The following is a 25,909-nucleotide window of genomic DNA, read 5'->3' on the forward strand; positions in this document are numbered from 1 at the left end:
CAATAATGGCAGAGTTCTACATAAGTATATTAAACTAACATGTAATTTAGGAGAGCCATATTTCTTTCCTAAATAGGGTTGCCAGACTCAATAGAGGACAGGACTTCTGTGCCTTTCATTGCCCTGCTCTCTTTTGAGTCTGGAAACCTTAAAGAGAAACCAGCAGACCCTTTGCTTGGAAAGAGCAGGGCAATGAAAGGCACAGAAGTCCTGTCCTCTATTGAGTCTGGCAACACTATTCCTAAACCATATTAAAATAGTTGCTTTTAATGCTGTAAGCCACCCCGGGGCCCTAGAGTGAAGGGCTAATAATAATAATAATAATAATGGTGTTAATGTGGCGAGTGTCCCTCTCCTTCTGTATGCTTCTGAGCATACTTTTCACTGCAGTCCTTGTTGCTCTTTGTATAAACGTGACCACTGCTGCTGCCAGATAATTTTGACTGTGGAAAAGGTGATTTTCTAAAAAAAAATATGCTCTGGATCATTAGGAAAGACTCTGAAACTATAACTGCCCATGTCACAATGCTCTTATGCACATCTGTGATGCAACCAAATGTGGAATGCTGTGCACAGTTCTGGTTACTTCACTACAAAAAGCTGGAGAAAGTGGAGAAAAAGTCACCCAAAGCCATTGGCTGACTTGTGTGGTGGCACACCCACTGCCATAGCTAGTAGGAGCAGGGATGAGCCTGTGCAATGGTATTGGGTCTGGGGACGGGAGGAGTGGAGTGGAGAGCCCCTCTAACGGGGTTGGCTGCAATCCTGCTTGGCTTTCCTGCATTGGCAGCAGCTATTTCAGATTACCAGGGGTCTCACCTGGGTCCGCATAAGAACATAAGAAGAGCTTGCTGGATCAGGCCAATGGCCTACCAAGACAGCATCCGGTTCTCACAGTGGCTAACCAGATACACATGGAAAGCCCAAAAGCAGAATCTGACCACAAGAGCCCGCTCCACCCCTGCTATTGCCAGCAAATGTTGTTCAGAAGCTTTGCAGCATAGCCATGAAATTGCTTAATCCTCTTTTAAAGCCTTCTAGGTCAGTGGCTACCACTGCCTCATATGGGAGTAAGTTCCATACTTTAATAATGTGCTGTGTGGAGAAGTGCTTTCTTCATCCCAAATCATCCAACGTTCATCTTCATTGGTTGTATGCAATATCAAGTGCCATGGACTGGGAGAAAAACTTTTCTTTCTCCACTTTCCCCATAAAATTACTTTACATAATTTTATAAGTTTGTGTTTTTATTTTGAATCTGTGGGTGAAGGGCGGTATGTTGTTGTTGTTTAGTCGTTTAGTCGTGTCCGACTCTTCGTGACCCCATGGACCATAGCACGCCAGGCACTCCTGTCTTCCACTGCCTCCCGCAGTTTGGTCAAACTCATGTTCGTAGCTTCGAGAACACTGTCCAACCATCTTGTCCTCTGACGTCCCCTTCTCCTAGTGCCCTCAATCTTTCCCAACATCAGGGTCTTTTCCAAGGATTCTTCTCTTCTCATGAGGTGGCCAAAGTATTGGAGCCTCAGCTTCACGATCTGTCCTTCCAGGGAGCACTCAGGGCTGATTTCTTTAAGAATGGATAGGTTTGATCTTCTAGCAGTCCATGGGACTCTCAAGAGTCTCCTCCAGCACCATAATTCAAAAGCATCAATTCTTCGGCGATCAGCCTTCTTTATGGTCCAGCTCTCACTTCCATACATCACTACTGGGAAAACCATAGCTTTAACTATACGGACCTTTGTCGGCAAGGTGATGTCTCTGCTTTTTATGATGCTGTCTAGGTTTGTCATTGCTTTTCTCCCAAGAAGCAGGCGTCTTTTAATTTCGTGACTGCTGTCACCATCTGCAGTGATCAAGGAGCCCAAGAAGGTAAAATCTCTCACTGCCTCCATTTCTTCCCCTTCTATTTGCCAGGAGGTGATGGGACCAGTGGCCATGATCTTGGTTTTTTTGATGTTGAGCTTCAGACCATAATTTGCGCTCTCCTCTTTCACCCTCATTAAAAGGTTCTTTAATTCCTCCTCGCTTTCTGCCATCAAGGTTGTGTCATCTGCATATCTGAGGTTGTTGATATTTCTTCCGGCAATCTTAATTCCGGCTTGGGGTTCATCTAGTCCAGCCTTTCGCATGATGAATTCTGCATATAAGTTAAATAAGCAGGGAGACAATATACAACCTTGTCGTACTCCTTTCCCAATTTTGAACCACTCAGTTGTTCCATATCCAGTTCTAACTGTAGCTTCTTGTCCCACATAGAGATTTCTCAGGAGACAGATGAGGTGATTAGGCACTCCCATTTCTTTAAGAACTTGCCATAGTTTGCTGTGGTCGACACAGTCAAAGGCTTTTGCATAGTCAATGAAGCAGAAGTAGACGTTTTTCTGGAACTCTCTAGCTTTCTCCATAATCCAGCGCATGTTTGCTATTTGGTCTCTGGTTCCTCTGCCCTTTTGAAATCCAGCTTGCACTTCTGGGAGTTCTCGATGGCGGTATACAAATTTAATAAACAGAAATATCATGTCACCTCTTAGTTAAAGGGTCCCAAACTCTGCAACTTTTCTTCATAGGAGAGTTGCCCTTGATCAGGGCTCAGCAACCTTTTTCAGCCGTGGGCCGGTCCACCATTCCTCAGATCATGTGGTAGGCTGGACTATATTTTTTTTGGGGGGGGGGAGAAAAAGAACGAATTCCTCTGCCTGACAAATAACCCAGAAATGCATTTAAAATAAAAGCACACATTCTACTCATGTAAAAACACACTGATTCCCGGACTGTCCGCAGGCTGGATTGAGAAGGCAATTGGCCGTATCCAGCCCCCAGGCCTTAGGTTGCCTACCCCTGCCCTTGATCATTTTTATTGATTTTTTCCAGCTCTACAATATCCTTTTTGAGGTGAGACAACCAGAACTCTTCACGGTATCTCAAATGCATTCATACCATAGATTTATAATTCTTGCTGGATGCTGCAGGGGGCATGTGGAGTGGGGAGACATGATAGAGATATGCATGAAGAAAATGGATAAGGAACTTCCTAGTGATGGCTACCAACTCAGATGGCTTTAAATGAAGATTAGACAAGATCTTGGAGGATAATGCTATCAGTGGCTAATAGCCATGATGGCTATATTGTTTCCACTATGCATCCGCATACCAGTTACTGGTGATCCTGAATGAGAGAGTACAATTGCACTCATGACCTGCTTGTGGGCTTCCCAGAGGCATCTCATTGGTGACTGTGAAAGCTAAATTCTTGTTAAGATGGACCTTTGATTCAATCCAGTTTATGCTTTTGCAAGCTATTTTAAATTGTAGTTGCCATTGACTAGACCAGGAACCTTTTATATGCAGGGTCTGCTCTGCCATCAAGCATTGCTCGCTTCTCTAAGAGTTCCTGTACTAACCAAGAATGTGCTAATGAAGTCCAGGCTTTCTACACAAGTTTTCTTGCTTGACGTCTGTTCTGTCCCTTTTAATGTCAGAAGGAAAGTGTTCGCTGTACTGAGTGGGGCAGGTGTGTTGGGGTGTTCTTGTGCTCTGTCTTAAGTTAATTGTCTGGATAATAACACTGGAGACCATGCCAAGATCACAGCTCGGAAGGAATCCTGGCCCATTTCAGCAGGCCGCATTGATAGCAGCAGGCCATACATGGGTTTGGAATGAGACTATTAGACTCTCAAGTTTCCCCTTGCCAAGAAACACAAGGCAGGAATTGGCAGCTTTAGGATGAGTAATGCACAAACACGGTGTGGCGTGTTGCAAGTTTTCAAGCACTTTCAAAGTGTGTTTGAGTAAATGTGGATCTGTCGCCATGGCCACGGAGCAAATCGAGCGGGAGAGTGAGCTGGGTCTCTGCGAGAAGCCCCAGGAATGTGCACTGGGAGAGCAGAGCAATCACTCCTGCCCCTGTTCAGTGGTGGGAGTTGTGATGAAATGAGGGGTAATTGATGCACATTGCAGAACCTGTAAGGTTTGCTTGACCCGGTCACCTGCCAGAGGGACAGAACATTTTTAGGAGACAAAGACAAATGCTTTCCAGGTGGACAGCAGACTTTCTAGGTCATGTTCCACACTAGCAGCAGCATTTCAGACCTCATTTATTATGGTGGTGATTTATGGCATAAGGCAGGACCTCCCCATGGGTGCCAGTAAAGAGCCAGAATGGATGCTCTGCAAATATAGCCCAAATAGGCGAGGACAGGATGGGAGCCCAGTGCTGCTCTGCAGCAATCACTGGGGGCGTCATTTATAGTTAAGCACTAGAGCGGGAATCTAAAGCCTAGGCAGAAAATGAAATACATGCATAACTAGAACTTAAGTGCATTTGCTACTTTGCATGAAAATCCCCAACCTGCCTGAAGGTAGAAAACATTATGGGTTGGGGGCGTTAGTCTGCAAAATGTCCATAGTTCTTTCCAGTTCTTGGGTGCAGTACCCAGTGAGGGTCGGAATCATATAGAGGAGATTGCAGACCATTGGGACATCCTACTGGAGACCCTTAGCCCATTAGGGAGAGAGGAGAACGCTAGTGAGGATGGAAAAAGGAAGAAATAGGCAGTTCTTGTTTAAACCTGAAACACCACCTGGCAGAAAATTTATACTGTGCCTTTAATTGTGAAACCTTAAAGCTTTATCCCTCATTGCATGTTTGTTAATAGAAAATACATTTTTTACATTGTCCTTCAGCTTTAATTTGTACCTAGTTCAGGGAATAAGATATCAGGAGTCCTTGATGTTGATCTATGATATAGATAATCCTTGAATTCTCAGGTATCAGAGGGAGGAAGCAACCAAGGTTAAAAAACATCAGATTGGGTCATGTTGCCCGGCTTCCATATTAGAATAATAGAATAATAGAATTGTAGAGTTGGAAGGGACCACAAGGGTCATCTAGTCCAACCCCCCTGCAATGTAGGAGTCACAGCTAAATTCACTGAGGGAGTTTGTCACAGAAGGAATGCCTAGTTTCCCACTGAAATCAAAAGAACAAGTCTTTGCTGTGTCCTGAACTCCCATTGCCTTCTGTGCTCTTTGAATGGTGGCTACCTTCTCCAGATTTCATTAAAGATTAACCCACTTTTAGTTTTTTCCCTACTGCATATTTTGGCACTTAATAGTTTTTACTGTTTTTTTTCGTGACTGAATATTTATTGGATTGAAAAGCCAAAACTAAATCTGGAAATGCACTTCATGAGTCCATTGTGTGGAAAGGCAGAGAAAATAATATTATGTTATTAATTTTGGGTATTTATATACCACTTTTCATCAGAAATTATTACAAAATGGGAAAACCTCTGTGATGTTATGAGTTTGTGGGTAAGGGGTTCAGTCCCTTCCAATTCTCTAGGTCCCATACCTAGTACGGGTTATAATTTAACAGAGGAGGTTGCTGCAATAAGTCAGATTGTTTTCTTTTTAAGACCATGTCCTAATCAGCAACCCCCAAATTGAGCTGATTTCAAGAGCTGCAACCTGGTGATGTGTCTCTCCATGCTAAGGGATGGGCCTTTCCTCCACTCCCTCACCTAGCTGTTAAGTAGGAGAACAAGAGTCAGTGTGGTGTGTGAGAGATGAGCTGGAAGCCGGAGACACAGAGACCTGCTTACTCTGTGCTGAATCCAAAGCTGCAACCAATGGAGAAGCAAGATCTGTTGGGGTGTTAATGCTCTGAGCCCCTCCATGTTAGGCTCAGGTTGTATATGTGTGTAAAAGGATGCGGGTGGAGGTGTGGCCAAACCACTAAGCCTCTTGGGCTTGCCGATCAGAAGGTCGGCGGTTCGAATCTGTGTAACGGAGTGAGCTCCCATTGCTCTGTCCCAGCTCCTGCCAACCTAGCAGTTTGAAAGCACCCCATTAGAAGTAGATAAATAGGTACCACTGTGGTGGGAAGGTAAACAGTGTTTCTGTGTGCTCTGGTTTCTGTCACGGTGTTCTGTTTGCGCTGGAAGTGATTTAATCATGCTGGCTACATGACCCACTACATGTCTGTGGACAAATGCCGGCTCCCTTGGCCTGAAAGCGAGATGAGCACCGCAACCCCATAGTCGCCTTTGACTGGTCTTAACCATCCAGGGGTCCTACACCTATACCCATATGTGTGTAAATAAAACACACCACAGTCTTTAGGTCGTGTGTAACAGTCTGTAGATGGTAGATGGTAGAATGCTATACATATTTTCTCTGGGGAGACTGCTGGAATGAGAATATGCTATTTACATGCTTATGGTCTAGTTGCACCCCTCCCAATCCTATTTTCTGGGAACTCTTAAAAAAAAAGTAGTCCTGAGGCCCTGACCTGGTCTTAATCCTTTGTAGTTCTTGCCTCACTGAATGGCCTGAGCTACAGCAGAGTTGGCTTGTTTTGCCTGGGCTATAATCCTCCTCCTTCTGGTGGAATGATGTCATGCAAAACAAGAGGATTTTTTTTGCAGTGAGCTGTATTTCATGGGAAGGGCATGAAAGGAGTCAGAAGCATTTTCCTCACATAGCCTTTAGTGCTTTTAAAACAGGCTCCATGTGCAGTTTGGTTGCTATGAAATGCATATGCTGAAAAACTCCTTTCTATGATCCACCATTGAGAGGACCGCCTGTCCCCATATGAACCAACTCAGACCCTGTGATAATCATCTGAAGCCCTTCTTCATGTGCCCCCTCCACCAGAAAGGTCTGAGGAGTGGCAACACAAGAACGGACCTTTTCTGTGGTGGCTCCCTATTTGTGGTGTGCTCACCCGAAGGCTGCGTGCCTGGTGCCTTCATTACATATATTTAGGTGCCAGGCAAAAGCTTTCCTCTATAACTAGGCCTTTGGCTAATTAATTGATTGATGTTCTTTAAAGCTATCTGTGTGTGGTGGGATGGGGGGGGGTATTTTTTGTTAGCTTCTGCTCTAAAGTAATCATAAGGTTGCAGTGGGAATCACTATCATATGCCACAGTCTGGTTCTCAAAAGGAAGATGGGATAAATGACCCGTTAATGAATAAACTGCTTGCTAAAGTTCACACTGATCCTTTTTTCATTAAATAAAGAAATCAGATTTGTCTGGCTTGATCTACCTTTTGGCAGAGCATCCCATTTGTTTGTTTTCCTTCCAGCTCTTGGATTGTTCTCCCCTGCCGCCCCCGCCTCCCCCCAATTAAAGTTTATTCTGTGGGTCTTCTGAAGGCAGAAGAACATTGTTCTGAATTCCTGACAGTTAACCATTTAGTTTTCTTTTTCTTTTTCTTTTGTAAGCTTTGTAAGAAAACAGGACCCAAAAGCACCAGGCCAGAGGTGGAATAAAACCATTGAATTATGACCTCTGTCATACGTTACCTGAATAGACTAGAGCTGCTTTTGCCAAGCTGATGGTATAAGAAAATTTGGGGTTTGGCTTTTACAGACCAACTCCACCTTTAAGGGACCCTTAAAGTTCTCCTAAGTTCACTATCAATCAGAGAAGAATGAGTGAGGGCAGGAACAAGTTGAAGAAAGCAAGGCAGATCTTCATTTTCTGTTGCAGCAGAGTTCCCCCTCCCACTTGCAAGGAGGTGAGGAACCAGAACAAAAATGTGTAACAACTTTTAAAGACTTTAGAAATTGCCCAACTCCATAGCCAAAGACCACTCATAAGCCTGAAACAAGCATCATAGAAAGAGGCAATCTACAACAGAAATTTGAGAGTACGACTTGTATCCTGACTGTCAAGATACCTGAAAATGCTTGATGGTTGCCTTTTCCTGGCCAGTCTGGGCCATTATTTTGAAATGGCAAATACCTTAGTTCTTGAATCCGTTGCCATGAACCTACCTTTATTCATACACAGAAGATGCTCTTTTGGCAGGTCTGCTCTGCTTTTAGCAGATACTTGCCAGCCAGGTTTTTGCGGAGTGGGTAGCCCATTAAAGTGAGGAATTTATCTATTTACAGGATTTTCAGGTTTTCGAAGGATATTGTGAAAGGTTTTTCCAAGATACTCCTTTTCTACTTCAGAGAAAATCGTTCTGTGAACTCAAATGAAGTGTCCTCCCCCCCTCTTTTTTAAAGAATATTTCCTAATTTCTGAAGTGTGAAGGATTGCTTTTCTGTGGAGTGTGCATCTGCTTTGTGTGCACCTTAGAATTTGCGTAACACTGACACTCCCCAACTCCTAATATTTGGGACCACAGTTCCCATCAGCCCTAGGGAGCATGTGTCAATTCCCTATACCCAGCGGTTGATCCTGCTGCCAGATAAACTTGACTCTGGAAAAGCTAGGTTTTTTATATCCGGGATTATTAGGAAAGCATCTGAAATTAACTGCCCGTGTCACAATGCCCTTATGTGATGTAACCAGACTTGAAATAATGTGCATAGGTCATGGAAATTCTCACCCATGATGATTGTGGGGCAGGAACTTCTCCCCTAAACTCACATGTGTGCTGAAGAGAGTTCCATTCCAAAATGTCTGGTGGGTGGGGCGCTGGCACAAGGGTAGGTGTGGCTGAGCCGAAGTTCCTGAATCTCTCTGGACCAACCACCATTCCAGTTCATTTCCAGACTCATTGGGGGAAAGACTTTTCTAAAGGCCAAATTGCACATGGCATTATTCACACTGTTAACTGTTGCATGATAATTATTGTTAGTTTGTTTTTGAAAATTAATGAGGGAGAGAGAGAGAGAGATTTAGACCGTGGTGTGCAGAGGGAAGGCTTTAACCATTTGCTCCATAATGTTCACAATTGGAATTAGGTCCACCACACTTGCTCTTTGCAACAGGAGGAAAGCTCTGCTGTTTATTTTCCCCAAAGGTATAAAAATGACATATAAACACGCTATCTATGGCACAGCCACAACTGTTGCTTGAACTGTATTTTGATTTTTTTTGCATATTGATTAATTCCCCTGGGACTGTAAGCTTTTTCTTCTTGTTCCGCCTTGCAAAAATCCAATCTTAGCCACCGAATTTAAGCTTGGCAAAATCCCTCAGGTTGTCTGCGCTTCTAATAAGACCCAATTCAGTGGCTAAAATTTGATTATTTGCAAAGCACAGCCACAGAACATTGAGAAAAGGTCTTGTAATAGGGGGATTAATCAGTGCACAATAGGGTCAGAATATGGGTCGAGCAGAGGTATGGATGAGCCCTTGAGCCTTTGAGAAGCAAGCAGAAGAAGAGAATGTTCTATATGGCTGTGGATGCTTTTCTGTGCATACACGCATAAGTTTGCAGAAATAGGATGCTTCAGACACCAAGGCAACTCTAGATAAGTGTCACCACACGTCTGTATGGAAGTCCTTATTTAAGTTCCACAAACTGTCTAGCTCAAGTTGACTTGGAGCAGGGCAAAGCTGTTGCACATGACTAGAGATGGATTAGGCTTCTCCATGTGGGAAATTTGAACATAAGAAGAGCCCTGCTGGATCAGGCCAATGGCTCATTTAATCCAGCATCCTGTTCATCCAGGTGCCCCAGACCATAAGCAGGACCTGAAGACAAGAGCACTCAACTCACCCCACCCCACCCCATGGTTCCCTGCAACATATTCAGAAGCATTACTGCCTCCAACCATGGAGGCAGAGCATGCCATCGTGGCTAGCAGCCATTGGCAGCCTTTATCTTCTTGACTACGCCCAATCCTTTTAAAGACCTTCAAGTTAGTAGCAACCACTGCCTCCTGTGGCAGCGAGTTCCATAGTTTAACATCCTTTTTGCTGCCAGCATGGTTCAGCTTTAAGCATGTGGAAACTAGTGAATTGGTGGCATACTTACCTAATCTGCCTTTTCTTTTTTTTGCTTACAGAAAATGAAGCCTATTGAACCACGGAGGCGCTCGACGTCTGCTGCACTCAGCAAGGCACTCAGCATGTCGAAGCATCACTCCAGGTCAGCAACTTTCATTTGCAATCCCTCCTTAGTATGCACACATGCTTGGGTTTTATTGCCTAGGCCAGCCTTTGCCAAGCTGGTTCCCTCCATATGTCTTGTATTACAATTCCCATCGGCCTCAGCGTCATATGACCATTCTGGGTAGAGCTGAAGGGAGTTCTAGTCCAAAGCATATTTAGGGCACTAGATTGGCAGTGGCTGGCCTAGAGTGATGGGCACTGAAATCACCAATATTCTCCCAGTCCAAATGCCCAGCATTCTATTATCTTTTTTGGGCGGGGGGTGCCACTTGAAAGATTTATATACCCCCTGACATTTAAAAAAGAAACAATCCTCAAAGTGGTTTACAAAGAGAACAACACAATAAGCATATGAAGAAAATCTATTAAAAACAGCTATTCAAAACTTTTCAAAGAATAATTAAACTTACGGATAAGCTATAAACAAATCAAAGCACATGTCAACATTCCACATATCTGGATAGGTTTGCCTGAACAAAAATGTTTCTAACGTGCTTTAAAAAGAGTACAGATAAGGTGATATAAACAGGCAGGGCGTTCTAAAGTGTAGGTGCTGCCACACAAAATGCTCGAGTTTTTACAAACAGTGTGATGTGGCACCTGTAACAGGATCCAGTTCTGCAGATCAAGCGTATGTTAATGGGGTAAGGCAATCTCGCAGATGAACTCACCTCCAGTTGTTAAGGGCATTGTACTGTATACTACAAGTTAAAGCCGTTGAGGGCAACAGCTTGAACTTGGCCCAGCAGCAAATTGGCAACCAGCGCAGACCATCTTCCTCCTGTCAGCAACTGTGCTGCAGCATCCTGCACTAACTTCAGCTTCCAGATCAAGTGCAGGGGAAGCCCCACACAGCAGTAATTCAGTACCAGTTCCTCGGTCCGGTATACCTGAAGGAGCGTCTCCACCCCCATCATTCTGCCCGGACACTGAGGTCCAGCTCCGAGGGCCTTCTGGCGGTTCCCTCATTACGAGAAGCCAAGTTACAGGGAACCAGGCAGAGGGCCTTCTCGGTAGTGGCACCCACCCTGTGGAATGCCCTCCCACTAGAGGTCAAAGAGAACAATTACCAGACCTTTAGAAGGCATCTCAAGGCAGCCCTGTTTAGGGAAGCTTTTAATGTTTGATGGATTTCTGTATTTTAGAATTTCTGTTTTTTTTTGGAAGCCGCCCAGAGTGGCTGGGGGAACCCGGCCAGATGGGCGGGGTATAAATAATAAATTATTATTATTATTATTATTACTCAGGTCAAAGCGAACAAGAGGGCGTAAATAGGGTAGTGCAATCACATAAGTAAACTGGCAAATTTTAGGCAGATCCAAGGCAACTGATCACATGGGGAAAGTGAGGTCTGGATTGTGCCTACTGGCCTCACCTCCAAATCTCTGCAGTTTCACCCAAATTTATTCACAGAGGCTCTGTGCCAGGGTTGCAGACCCTGTGTCTTTCCAGGTGTACTGCAGCTCATTTTTTTGTTTTCGTTTAAAAAATCTGTTACAGTCATTTGACCACGTGCAATCTTAAGGCCACTGCACATTTAACTGTTTTTTCTCTGCCCCCACCCCATTAATCCACAGGAGTGAAAACAAAAGAGCCCTAGTTCCCATAGGGCCACCATGGAGGTTGCCCTGACCTCCCCCCCACCCTTCCAGGTTTCCTCTTTCCTGCACCAAATTACATCCAATTTGGCTTGGCAAAGGCCGCTTTCTAGAAGAGACTTATTGGAGATGCTGGACATTCCACAGAAGAAGCAGTGAGAGAGGAAACAAAAGTGCGTGGCTCTTCCTCTCCTGAAGGCAACATCTAGGTCTCCCTGGAAAAGCGGAGGTGGGCATTTCCTCCAAGGGTGCAAAGTTCTCTTGATGTGGGTCAGGGTGTGCTTCTGTTCCCTTCAGATGATTCCTAGAAACATGAATCACTTCCTCTCTCTCACTGCTTCTGTTGAAAAATCTAGAGTGGTCACCACAGTTTATTGCAAGGCTGTCCTAAGTATATGGAGGAATTATCCACAACTTTCCCATTGCAAAACTGAATGAATGCTGCCCAACTCTTGATAAATCTGTCCTGCCAAATACAGTGGTACAGTACCTCAGTTTATGAACTTAATCTGTTCCGGAAGTCCGTTCTTAAACCAAAGCTATTCTTAAACCGAGGCACGCTTTCCCTAATGAGGCTTCCCGCTGCCAGTACCCTTCCACCATTTGGATTCCGTTCTTAGACTGAGGTAAAGTTCTCTAACTGGAATACTACTTCCACTTTTGTGGAGTTCTTATTCCAAATAGTTTGTAAACAGGGATGTTCTTAAACTGAGGTAGCAATGTGCTGCTTTGTGATCTTGTTTTATAGGTCCATTTAGTCATTAATGTTATTTCCAAAATTTCAGAAGTAAGAAGCACAGATTTCTAGTGGTTGGCAAATTTGCAAACTTTTTCCAAACTTTGCTTTGCACAAAATGGAGCACTAAACACCCCACCCCTCCCCCATATGTAAAAGAATGGATGAGAAAATAATTTGGAAGGAACAACTATCATTGTTACTTGAGGCCTAGATGACCTTGTTGGCTTTCCTGAGTAGAAAACCTCCAAGTTAGTCTACTGAAATCCAATCTACTTGGGCCTGCCCTAGAAGACAGTCCAGAAATTGCAGCTACTGCAAAATTCAGCAGCCCAGAGTGCTTATGGGAGTGGCAGACCAAGCATATTCATTGTAAAAACAAAAAACTTCACTGGTTGCCACTTGTTTTCCAGACCCAATTTGAAGGACTTATGTAAATCTAACTATCTGCGAGTTAAGGACTTCTCCTGCATGTGAACTGAGTGGATGAGACTAATAGTGGGTCCAATGGTCAAGAGAAGGCGGTTTCTGCATGTGCAGTAGAGGAAAGTGAGGGGCTAATGGGACTTGCCAATCTGGGAAGAGAGCCCATCTAGGAGAAGGAAAACTCTGACCCTAAACCTCCCCTGCCTTGAGGGTCATCTTCAGGAGAAGAAAAGGCTAAGGAGTAATCCCTACACAAATCCGGAATGGTGTCCATAAGACAGTTGGATGGCACCTTGCATGCCTTCTTTTGGTGGGGGTAGGGGCTAGCTAAGGTCCTGTCCTGCCCCTCATTGCATGAGGGGAATTTGTGCCTGAGCCTTCTGGACTTTTCAAAAGAACAGCAAGCCCAACCCGCCGTCTCTTTAATAGGGAATAAGTTATCACAGAGCTTGGAGACTCCCTCACCCCCACCAGCAATGAGATGATGGATTCTGGAAGGCCATGCTCTCTGTCATTCCTGTTCCAAAGATGCCCTCACAAATAACATTTCCTGCCTGTTTATTTAATTGAAATAAATATTTTCTTTAAAGCCAAGATAAAAAAACTTAAATGATTTACACTTCGAACCAAGCAAGCTTTTATGGGAACACTATTTTTCATTTAGCACCATACCATAACCCCTCTGCTTTGGGGGAATGATTTGTGCAGCTTCCAGCATGGTTTTTATCTGAGAGGAATTCTTGCACTGGCTGCCACTGAGAAGGCCTTTCCTTCTTCCAACTTTCTTCATTTTCTGCAAGTGACTCGAATGGAGAAACACATTCTTGGCTTTATTTGGATGCAGGGAAGAACGCCTTTTTGCAGACTAGGCAGAGGGCAAAGAGGGGGCACTTAACATTTCCTGGGTTGGCCTGACCCTGGGAATTTGTCACAACGTCACTGGTGATTTGTAGGTTCGCGTATTATTAGTTCCCTTGCATTGCATTTTTTAAAGAACAAGATTAGATAGATTTTGGCCACATATCCACAACTTGCACAATTACTGGTTCAAAGTGATACTGGATGTTGGTGTTGGATGCTGATTTAGAAATAATTAGTTTGGGGGGAGAAGCGAGTAAGAGGCAAAATGATAGAAGTTTCTAAAATTATGCATGGCATAGAGAGAGTGGATAGAGATAAGTTTCTCTCTCACTCTTGCATAACACTTCAACATAGTACAATGGTACCTCGACTTACGAACGACTCGGTAACCGAATTTTTCGACTTCCGAATGGGGGTAATGGCCGCACGCTTACAAATATCTCGACATCTGGGGGAAAACCGCGGCAGTTATAGATAGGGATTTTTCAACTTACAAATTTTTAGATAGGGTTGCTTCGACTTACGAATTTTTCCGTTTCCAATACATTCCTATGGGGAATCGCGTTTCCAATGGCGTTTTTCGACTTACGAAGGTGCCTTCGGAACGGATTAAATTCGTAAGTCAAGGCACCACTGTATTTGCTTTCATTCTACGCTGGGGAGCAGCCCTGAGAAAGAAAAGAGGAAGCCACAACAACCAATTTCCTTGGCCAAATCTTCATTCTCCAATAAAGTATTCACCCTCACACCAATGTCTGCTAGCTGCTCCTCCATGGGGGTCATTAGTTCTTTCCAAGTTTCTCAAACAATGATCTTTGTGGATGTCAGCTGAGAGGTGAATTCATCCCAGAGGTTGGGCATAGCCAGGATTTATTATTATGGAGGGCTGGCTTTTTGTTGGGGGCAGAACCGAGTTATCTGCAATGCAATGGGTCAGTTAGTTAGGTCAGTTAGTTAACATTTACTTACTTACTTACTTACTTACTTACTTGATTTGGGGAGTGGGGCAGCTGCCCCCCTTAGACTGGGGCTGCCATTGCATCCCTGGTCTCCCACGCTAATTGGATCTGCCAAGATGATAATGGCCTGATTGTGTTTTTGCAGCTGTCCTGCTTTTTGCTTATCTCAGTCATGTGGTTTGAAGAAAGCAGGGAGATTGTCTGATTTTTTATTTTTATTTTTTGTTGATTCAGATTCACTGGTATACACAAAGCACAAATAAGAGATTTATATCCAAAACATACGTGCAGGATCAGTTGGGTGAGAGGGGTTGTTTCTGTTGTTTGCCTGAGCTAAGGATTTAAGGGGGCCACCTTCATCGGCATTGGCCCCACTCCCCCATCACAACTCATTAGATAATATCTCTTTTTCAGCAGGGAAGTAATTTGCCATACCGTCCATTCAGACAATGGATTACCAGCCGGGGCTTTCGGTAATCAAAATTCCGTTTTCATTTTGGAGGAGCATGTACAGCTAACCACAGGCTTACAGACGCAAGAGAGATGTTTGTTCCTCTTCAGCAATATGTTGGTTGTTGCCAAGTCCAAGTAAGTGCAGATTTGATCCACAAGGCTGTTAATGAAGTGTGTATTTCTTAGGAGAACCTTGCAAATAAGCTCACAAAGGTTACTTGCCCAGGTGTCTGTACTTGCTAATGGAACCTTCTTGAGTGTGGTCCATTTGTGGCCTCTCTCTCCCTCTCTACTGATATAGGCAAAAATCTGCCTTTATTTCCTTATTGGGTTCTCCATCGGTTGGAGAATATAACAGAGGCCAACCAGAGAAGTTTGAGAAGCAAAGCCTTTATTTTCGCTGTTGCAACAGGGTCCTTCCTCTCACACAGGAGAACAAGGAAGGAACCCCAAACAAAGATGTCTTGCCCTTAAAAAGAAATTTGAAATTGGTTTCAGCCCACCCCCCAGAAGCATCATCCATATGTCACAGAAGGGGTGTAGCCCAAGACCCCTCTCCCTAGATTCATCATAGGTACATCATGAAAGGGGAGGTCTGGTGGCAGTAATCTGAGCATCCTGGACCCTGCCCCCAAAACCTAATCAACAAAATTGAGAGATATTTACATTTCCCTGTTTCCCAGCCAAGTTAATCACACCCTTTTGTCTGGCAGTCAGGTATCAGGATGCCAGGGATTATCACTTTAATTCCTGAGACAATGAGAAGGTTCCCCCCACCCCACTTCTTCCTTGCAGAGGAACACCTGGTCAGAGAGAGAGTCAAAATGGTGTCAGTCAGGCCTGTTTTCCTGTGCTGCTTCAGACATGTTTCTGTACATTCATGTACATGTTTTATGAACAATTATTATATATATATATATGACCTCAAAATTCTTATAACAATATCCCCCATTTGGGGCTATAATTTTTCTTAAAAATTGTTGCCCCACAAAAGAATAACCAGACGTGTTGTTTTAGTACTTTGGGAGAAGCATTTCTCAAAAATGGTCTATGTATTACACTTAACAGGATGGTCCACCAATATTGACTGGAAAGTGCAGTTTGTTACTAAAATTACTTGTGACATTCTAGCACTTTGTGATAAGCATTTTCTCGGTAGTGGTTTATGCTTTAGAGTTATGAGGAAGGTTCAGCAAAGACTGAAAAATACATTCTGCTTTGTTTCTGTCTTTTTTGTGTGTGTCTCAGGTGTCAAAAGCTAGCTCTCCTCTGGTTGCACACCTCCATCGTGGCACAACAGCAACAATCCCTGGTGAATCCCCTTAGGGCTTTCATATTGACCATGTCGCCTGGCACCCCCCATAGCTGCCACAGGTTTGGACATGTCATGAGAGAGATGCCTTTGCCTTGGGCTTCCTATGGGCCTTTATTATTATAGGCTCTGGCCTTGCACTGTAGGGAGTTGCCCAGTTGCTCTTAAAGGAAGAAAGCTACTTGCACCTTGGATACACTTGCCCAATTAGAACTGAAGCCAAATTAAAATTTATACAGCCCCATAAAACATGTCCAAATTAGTCAAATTTAACTCTAAAAGGGATCATTCCTGTTAAATCAAGACATAAATACCTTCATTTATCTGGTGTTTCATGGATCTTGGGGCTTATTCTTGGTAAAAATGATTTAAAACAATCTAAAATTGTGTAAGAAGGCTGGCACACTGCAGAGTGCCAGGTGGGACAAGAAAATGTGGTCATAATTTGATCTAATCTAAATACTGGACTATGCAATATCCTGATCCTTTAAAAGGCATAAAATGCATGGCAATAATACAAAAAAAACATTGGGACACTATACATTAAACATAAAAAACAATTAAACACAAAATTGGGTCACACACCCCCTCCTTGTGGAAATAACATACTGTCAGACATAGTTAAATGTTTCTGTCGGATATCACACAACATAAAACATAATCATATATCAGTTGCGTATCTTGAGGCCAATTCTTAATAGGGCACAGAGTTTGAAGTCAAAAGAGAGCGTATGTCCTTGCAATTCACTTTCCCTTGCCCCTCTTCAGTCTGTTTCTTTTGGAAGGAGATTTTGAAGATGCTGTGGCTACTTTGGAAAATCTGATGTCTGTTGTTGTTGCAGATAATAAACAGTCTTATAGTCAAAATCCTTAAAACTTTTCAACAATAGTTCCCCCCTTTCTCCCCCCTCCCTTAAGTCCCAAAAAGTCCCAAAAAAGTCATTTATGGAAACAATGGCTGTGGGCTTTCTCATGCTGTTCAGCTGCTGTAGGTTCATTATTCAGTCTTCAGAAATACAGTCTGCAGAGGGACAGGAGTGCTTGGAACTAAAAGACAGTTAGGAAGGAAGGAGTGGGAAAACAAAAGGGGAGAATATCCTACAGTATTTCTAAAAAAATTGTCGGGAAGCTGTAAATGATACACATCCTTTTGAAAATAGGCCTGCAGGGAGTTGGGGCCTGAAGATATAATTAGTTAAAAATAATAATAATAAATAGTCAAGAAAGGGGAGAATATTCTAGAAATTTCTTCTTGGGAAGCTGCAAATAATATAAGATCATAGTTAGGCATTTTATTCATTTAAATATTAATATTATCATTCATATTTAATTACTGCTGTTATTGTCTGCTCAGTCTGTTTAATTTTCTTCACCTAGTTTGGTTGTGGAGGAAACAAAGGACAAAAATTTTGTTAATTATGACACAATCGATAAGTTATTAACATTTTCCTTATGTGGTTCTGAATTCTCTTTGAGGTTCACGTATCTTGTTTGAAAGGGATTAATATTATTATTATTATTATTATTTACAGGAAAGAATGAGTTAGATGCTACATTTGTATGTACAGAAAGAAAAAGTAGAAATACCAAAAAAAAGATACAAAAATAAAACAATAAAATTTAGATTACCACTCACACAACAATTTTTCAAATGAAATTGGACTTGACACAAAGATATCAGATTTTTTTAAAAAAGAATTATCATTAAATAATACAAAGACATTATAAATTGGAGAGGAACCTTAAAGATCTGAAGGTGAAATATCCAATTAAGATGGAAAAATGGTAAAATAACGGAAAAAGCTTTGAAATTCATCATGTGCTATCTGATAAAAGAGAACTCTTTGGGGAAAAACACAGATGGTACCTGAACAAACATCAGTAATAAGTTTTTGGATATGCAATGAGTGAAAGACCTCATTCCACGTGATGGACTGGTGGACATGCCCCAAAATATAGCAAAACAAAACACTTACCAATAAATCTAATAATGAGCATCACAAAACAATACCTGGTTATTGTTAGAATAATTTCATAGACATAATGGAAAAACTGATTTAATAAATGGAAGCAGATTATAAGCTAAAGAGAAGAGGCAAAGCCAAAGAGAAATGAAATTACTGTTTGTATCTCCTCACTCCTCACTTTTTTTTTTTTTTTGTTGTGGAAGAAAAGAATTGGCAAAACACTCAATCATTGCTACATTAGAAAAGGGAGGGTTATATTAACATAGGGTAATGCTTCGGGGTGAAATGCAAATGAGAGATAAGTATCCATCCTGAGTACCTGCTAGGAAAGAAATGGAGCCTTTTGTTTGCATAGTCTGTCAACTGGTAGACAGCAATTTTCTATGAATTTCCAAGTGTGGAGGGGGCTTGTTTAGGTGGCGTGTCCCCCCCCCCATTGGGAGATAATTTTGCATTAAGGTCCTGAAAGAATTTCTGCACCCTGAATCTCAGCATCCTGCTGGAAAGGGAAAATTATTTCATGTGAAAATCAGTCAGGAAATGTTCCTAAAATGTACAGAGTTTTGCATGTTGAACTGGAATTGGCAGCTTCTAAACAGTTGATGGTTCTCAATGGTTCTTTATCTATTCATTTTTACATGAGGAAATTTGAATTTAAGTTTCATGTGCAAAGCATAACCTTGAACCTCTTAATTAATTTATAAACTACTCAAGAGACAGACTTATAGTAGTACTCTGCTATTTATACCTGTGGAAAGAATCTGGCATGTTAAGATTTTGAAACTTGGCAACCATTTAACTTCGATGGACCAGTAACATACATGAGGTTGTTTTCCCTCAGTGGTTCAAAGCTTTACATTAAGAAATTTGAATAATATTTCATGAGCAGATTATAACTTTTTCGCCCCTTAGTTAAAACCTCCTTTTTCTCCTCTATTTTCCTCTTCAAGCTGACATAGCCTCTGTGCATGTACAGAGTTCATGATTCGGCAGTCTATTGTACCATTTTTTTTAAAGTGCTGCACCTCTTGACAAAATTACCATCTGAATAAAGGAGGGGAAGGGGAAAGAGTAGATTTTAAAGTAGGGTTAGATTTCAAACAAAAGATAGAAACATAGCAGTGTTTTTTTTTGTTTTGTTTTTCCAGAGCCAGTTTAAATTCGTTTTCCTAGTTTGGAGTCTTAATACAATTTGATACATTGTTTCTTGTTTCTTGCTGCTTAAGAAGCAGGCTTAAAAATATTAAACTAACTTGGAAGCTGCAATAAAAGTTGGGTCAGATTAAAGTCCTAATGAAGTCACCAAATAAACATCTCATACCCCAGGCAAAATAAATCTCGATTTGCCCCCTTTATCTACAGGGTTCGGGGTGAATTCGTAATTTCAAATGTTTTCGTTTGTTTGTTTGTTTTTAATTAATTTATTACAGCCATGGCAGACTAAATTCTCTGCCCCCTTATCTATGGGTAATATGGCCAGAGCAGACTTAATGATATTCAACATTCTCACTCATCTCGGCCTCACCATCTTCCAGACTAATTCTTCTGGCCTTTATTTACAGGGATGGTCAAGGCTCATTCTGCTTGGTTATGAATTTGTATGTGCTTGAACTGTTGGCTGGAGTTTTGCAGTTAAAAAATAGCTGACAATATGGTGGAAAAAATAACACCAGACATTCATTTTCAATGTATGATATACCATCTCTACCTCTTTCTAAGTGGCACCTCAAACTCTTCATGCCAAACTTTAAAAATCTGTCTTTCCATCCTTCTCCACCAAAGAGTAAAGCTTGACTGAATTCAGGTCATTTCACTAAGCCACCAGAGTTTAAACTCACTTTTCAGTGCTTGAGTAATCTAGTCCACCCCTTCTGAAATATGGGGATCTCAACACTATCACTGCCCTTAGGATACACATACATTTGAGTACAGACGCCTGACTGGGAAGGAAACACAGGCTATGCCCTATCACGGAAGCACATGTGTGTACTAAGGGAAAAATAAGGAAGGGGAAGATTAAAAGTACCAACGTTATATAGAAGCCTTTAGCAAACCTTAAGATTGGATAAACAGTTTAAGAGGGAATTTACTTCCTTACTAAAACCATTCTGTCCATTTGAATCAAGGTTAAAGTGACTCAGATAGACATTTGCTGGCTATGGAGCATTTCCCTAGAAGGAACACCATATTTCATAGTCACATGGTGAAACATTACATACAGAGCACATGGCTCCCTTGTGACACAGACCTTAAATATTGTGAGTTCACAAACAAACATTTTCAAGGTTACAATTTCCCTTTTCCCTTCCAGCTCCCCCTTTCTGTAGTGAAAGGGGTAGGTATGCACATACACCCCTCTTTCACTCTCTAGAGAAAGATTGGGAAATGTTCAAGACTTTCATATGTGCTTAAACTTTAAACCTTAATAGACAAAGTGATAAAAACTTATATAATCACTCCATATAAAAACAACAATGACACTCTTGTTCCAACTCTGAAAACCAATAATCTTTCCTTGCCAGAAAGCAGAGCTGGGCTGAATTTCAACCCATCACCACATCAGACACATTGCCTTTCACATAGCTCTAAAATGGGAGTTAGAAGGGACCCTGAGGTCATTTAGTCTAACCCTCTAAGATACAGGATTCACAAGATTTGAATGAAAATACCAACTTTATACAGAACCCTTGAGCAGATGAGTTGTTTTTTTCTTAAGAGACTGATATGGGGAGCCCAACAATAACCCTTCTGTCCAACACAATTGAAGTTAAAACTAGACTCAGATAGACAATTCCTGGCTATGGAAGCTCTACCTTTGACAAACAAATCACCTTTATTGGAATAGCTGTTCAATTTTCCTTTAGTCAATATTCATCTAGTCACTTGGAGAAAGACTCCCCTTTGGAGCCTCTCTCAATAACAAACATTTGCACACCTCATTCTCATATTTATAATGTTTAAGATTGATCGGTTCAACATTGTTTCTATACTAGAAATTTAAACATGTTGGCAGTTTTAACTATGCACACTTAAGAAGGCAGTCTATGGATGTTGTGGCAAATTTAAACACACCCCATAACATTTCTAAACCTTGAGCACATCTCTTATCCACTTATAGCTGGAGTTTATGAAGTGAACATTTTCAAGTTTAAAATATTTTCAAGGCATTGAGCAAGCATTTATTTTCCTTCATCCTGCCCCCTCTTTTTACTTTTGGAAAGGAAAAAATGGCCTTCTACAGCCTCTTTAAAACAAACCTTTACACACTATCTATAGCAGACACAAGGAACAGACGCACATACACGTAACAGACAACACAGACAACATGTAACATGCAAACATTCTGAAGGGGGTACTGGTCTTCCAGGGTCAATTTTAAAGTGGAGATTCTCTGTATGTTAAAGGAACCTCCTGGTAGCCATTTCCCCTCATCTGGGTGGTCCATGGTAAAGCGGACCCAGTGTTTTTTGCAAAGTTTTTGCAAGCGATTTCTGTCTAGCTTGTCCGCTCCAGGGATATCACTCCAACTTTGGAGGACAAATTGTAAAGGGGTTTCTCCCTCAAAGTCCCTACCAGAGCCAAGCTTCCACTGTGCTTTGCTCCGGTTGGGAGTTTGGGGTAGGAATTCCTTAGAAGATTGGGCGCCCATGTTTAACTCTCTGGCCTATTTATACTGCAGTGCGGGTAGAAGACCCTCCAATCCGGGACACTCTATACCTTAAACTCCTGAGTCTAAGACTCACTCAACAGACGATACCGTCTCCTGCCTACCTGTTGCGTGCACTTGCTAACTAGGTGGCTGGTGTGGCTAGATACCTAAGGACCCCCTCCTGGTCATTAATTGCCTAGGGTCCTGCAGCAACTTTCCTGCCTCTTACACACTAGGCTCAGATCCTACTGAACGCTTGCCTACGCAATGTCAGGTCGGAACTGAGGAATACAGAGTAGGAAAGGAACAGGCGCACTTGCATTCCCTGGTCACGGGTCCTACCCAACAAGGGTCGCCGTGGCAGGGGGGCGTCTTCACCTGAAGATTAAGAGCAGAGGAATACGGAATAAGGTTGGGTAGATTGCTCAGAACTCCTGCGCAGATTGGCAGGAGCGAGCTGGGTCCGTCCTTCTAGGGATTTCGTTTTAACGAAAGGACGGATCCCAAAAGGCTCCAATTCTTCTTTATCCCTTATGCCTTTACAGCTTAGCTGCAACTGGAGCCCAAGATAAGAAACAGAAAAGGAGAGAACAGTGAAGAGTGAAGTTTTAGATTTTTAGTTGCTGCAGTAATAGCCCACCTGAGTGTCCCTATTAACCTATTAATACTCACTATACTCACTTCCGCCATCACACTCTGTTTCTGATGATTCCTTCTTGATTCTTGATTCCTTCTTGATTGGTTGTTTTAAGGCCGGCCTGATAAAACTTTGCTTCCTCTGGTTAGCCCCGCCAGAACTCCAGTTATTTCCAGACCCTGGGATCGCTGCAGGAGTGCTGCTCCTCCTGGCAAAATGCCTGGTGCGCGCTGGAGCATCATTCCCTCCTCGCCCCCAGAATCCGGGTAACCGAAAAGTCCCTTCGTGGTCGCCATCTGATATAGGCAAAAATCTGCCTTTATTTCCTTATTGGGTTCTCCATCGGTTGGAGAATATAACAGAGGCCAACCAGAGAAGTTTGAGAAGCAAAGCCTTTATTTTCGCTGTTGCAACAGGGTCCTTCCTCTCACACAGGAGAACAAGGAAGGAACCCCAAACAAAGATGTCTTGCCCTTAAAAAGAAATTTGAAATTGGTTTCAGCCCACCCCCCAGAAGCATCATCCATATGTCACAGAAGGGGTGTAGCCCAAGACCCCTCTCCCTAGATTCATCATAGGTACATCATGAAAGGGGAGGTCTGGTGGCAGTAATCTGAGCATCCTGGACCCTGCCCCCAAAACCTAATCAACAAAATTGAGAGATATTTACATTTCCCTGTTTCCCAGCCAAGTTAATCACACCCTTTTGTCTGGCAGTCAGGTATCAGGATGCCAGGGATTATCACTTTAATTCCTGAGACAATGAGAAGGTTCCCCCCACCCCACTTCTTCCTTGCAGAGGAACACCTGGTCAGAGAGAGAGTCAAAATGGTGTCAGTCAGGCCTGTTTTCCTGTGCTGCTTCAGACATGTTTCTGTACATTCATGTACATGTTTTATGAACAATTATTATATATATATATATGACCTCAAAATTCTTATAACACTACTTTCTCAGAATTAAGCTAGCCATTTTTGCACCCTCCAGATGCTGCTGGACTACAACTCCTCTCACTGTTTGCCATGCTGGCCGCTGGGGCTGCTGGGAGTTGGAGTCAAACAGCATCTGGAGGGCACCATGCTGGGGGAGTCTGGTGTAAGAGCTTGCTTAGCTTATCACCAGTGGAGGAAGGCAGTGGTGAGCTTGAGCAAATCATATTTGGAAAACGGGTGTTTCCAACTGTTTGTTGATTGATTGTGGGATGGGACATCTCACCCATGCAAAAAAAATTTTTTTTTTGCTACATCCACATAACTTTATTGGCGCCAGAATACCTGCCTGTATTTTCCCTCAATTGAATCAGGATTTACCCTGCACATGGAAACTCTGGCAAGTATTTATTTATTTATTTTACTGCCAGCGATCTGCTTATGGTATCTGAATGACCTGTTTGCAGTATTAATGAAGCCCTCATATAAAACACCCCAAGTTTCTAAAGTTCTTCTTCATCTTTTAGGGTATAATTATTATTATTTTAAAAGAAACAACTGGTCATTTTCTGAAATGGACCAGCAGGATAGAAATGTGCTACCGGTATACATCAGAATAAATAAATAAATAGTCAAGTCCTGACTTTCTGATTGCTTCATAAAACAAGTTATAAATGCAGCAAACACTCTAATGAAAATAAAACATGAGGGGCCATAGGGTTGAGCGGGAGGGAGAAGCAGAATTAAAGAAATTGTGCAATATTTTGCCAGATTAGTTTTGCTACTGCTAAGTAAAATCACAACAAGGCTAATGCCGCTTTTATGAAATGCCAGACCCCAGGGGAAATGGGGAGACTTGGGAAACATCAGTCTCTCCCTATGCAAGGTTTCATTAGTGTGCAACAGAACAAATAATTGTGATTATTTTATCATTTGTTTTATTTGTTACAGTAATTTATATCTCATTCTACGAAAAAATTGTGCTCAAAGAATGTCACGATGTGGTAAAATAAAACAGAAAATTTACAAGAATGAACAGATCATACACTATTAAAAAGCAACAATTTAAAACATAGTATATTCTTTAAAATTGTGCTGGAAGAAAGCAGTTTCACTGCCCGCTGTGTAGATTTGGGAATTGACTGCTCCACTGGAGTCTTTTCTCTCATAAGGAGGATATTTCTGGCCTCTGATTCCTGACCCCAACAACAATTCCCATTTATAAATGTGGATCTGTCCTGCTAACAAGGAGTGTGATGTCCTTGGTGAATGTGTGTAGGGATGAATGAACCTGCCAATTTCAGTTTCTCTTCATCTCTCATTTATCCAGCCTTCAAGTTCAGGTCTCTCTGCATTTGCACATCAGTTTCCGAGTTGCTGCTTTTAAAAGTCCTCATAAAACTTTGTCTATATTTTAATGTACTGTATACTTTTCCTAATACAGTATACACAACTTGTATGCATTTCTGCCCTAGTAATGCATATTTTATTAACAACTCCCCCTATTGTAATGCGCTTTTAAATGTTGTTTTCACTAACATATGCATTTGTTCACATTTTCCATTAAAATGTGAGTTTTTGTGTACCTTATTTGATTGGAGAACTTGCACCACAAAATTCAGAGGAGTGTAATTCTTTTTATTTAACTGCATTTTGTTTTAAAAAGAATATATATTATATTGCTTTTTCACATGTAATTTAAAAAACAACAACAGCAAGCAACAATAGAAGCAAGTCTCTCATTTCTTGGGGGGAAAGTGTGTCAGCAGTTGGAACCAGCAATTAGAACAAGTCTATGGTGCATTTTAAAATCTCTAATCAAATAAGACTCTCCAGATTTTTCCATTGGAAAGTTGTGTCAAGAATTTTGTAGGATGGGTGTGTTTTGGTTCACATATTGTTTTGGGGAGAGTGAATCAGGAAGGTTTACCTTTAAGGCAAATTCAATCAAATTTCCCTCTCTCCCCTTAAGGGTGGTTCAACAGTGGTCATATTTCAGGAGAAGTGAAGATAAATGGTGGGGAGGTCTATGGTGGGAATGCAGAAGAAGACATGGGCACCACATGCCGTCTTCCTCTTGCGAGCATTCTTAACATAACCTGTCTCTGGCTTTGCATCTAGGTCATCCTCCAACTTGAAACTGAAGAAGCAGGTGCACCTGAGTGAGGTGTGGACAGGCAGCTGCCTCAGTGAAGTGTCGGAGAAAAGATTCACCCCTGAGACCTCCTTTGTGATTGGCTGGCCCACCACCAACTTTGTTGTCACTTATAGGTAACACCTTCTCTCATAATTTGCCATCTATTTCCCCCCCACACTCAAAAAAATTTCCCTCAATTTTTCCTTAGACAACATCCAATGACAACACAGGGATGTAGAAGCTGACCACCATCACCCCTCCACCCCTTACCCACTAACAATATTTCCAAATCTTACTTACTTTGTTTGGCTAATTTATTTACAAAATATATCTCCCACAAAGATCTGTGCTCAAAGTAGCTTATGATAAGGTCAAAAGCA

At 42.1% G+C, this 25,909-nt stretch overlaps 1 protein-coding gene across 10 annotated transcripts in view; it reads left to right on the plus strand.

Moving 5' to 3' along the window:
- Nucleotides 1–25,909, plus strand: part of LOC118084441 (rho GTPase-activating protein 20) — a 95,987-nt gene that overhangs the window by 42,375 nt on the left and 27,703 nt on the right. For 4 of the 10 annotated variants that reach the window (XM_060270634.2, XM_060270632.2, XM_088664688.1 and 1 more), the window contains 3 exons: nucleotides 9,760–9,842; nucleotides 14,860–15,033; nucleotides 25,514–25,663. In XM_060270634.2, the coding sequence (XP_060126617.1) occupies nucleotides 9,760–9,842; nucleotides 14,860–15,033; nucleotides 25,514–25,663 (407 nt within the window). Of the gene's footprint in view, nucleotides 1–9,759; nucleotides 9,843–11,442; nucleotides 11,693–14,859; nucleotides 15,034–25,513; nucleotides 25,664–25,909 lie in introns of those variants that run through there. The other 6 variants (XM_088664690.1, XM_060270633.2, XM_088664691.1 and 3 more) reach the window with 3 other exon arrangements.

This window comes from Zootoca vivipara, chromosome Z2, assembly GCF_965207765.1.
Source record: "Zootoca vivipara chromosome Z2, rZooViv2.hap1.1, whole genome shotgun sequence".
NCBI classification, from domain to species: domain Eukaryota; kingdom Metazoa; phylum Chordata; class Lepidosauria; order Squamata; family Lacertidae; genus Zootoca; species Zootoca vivipara.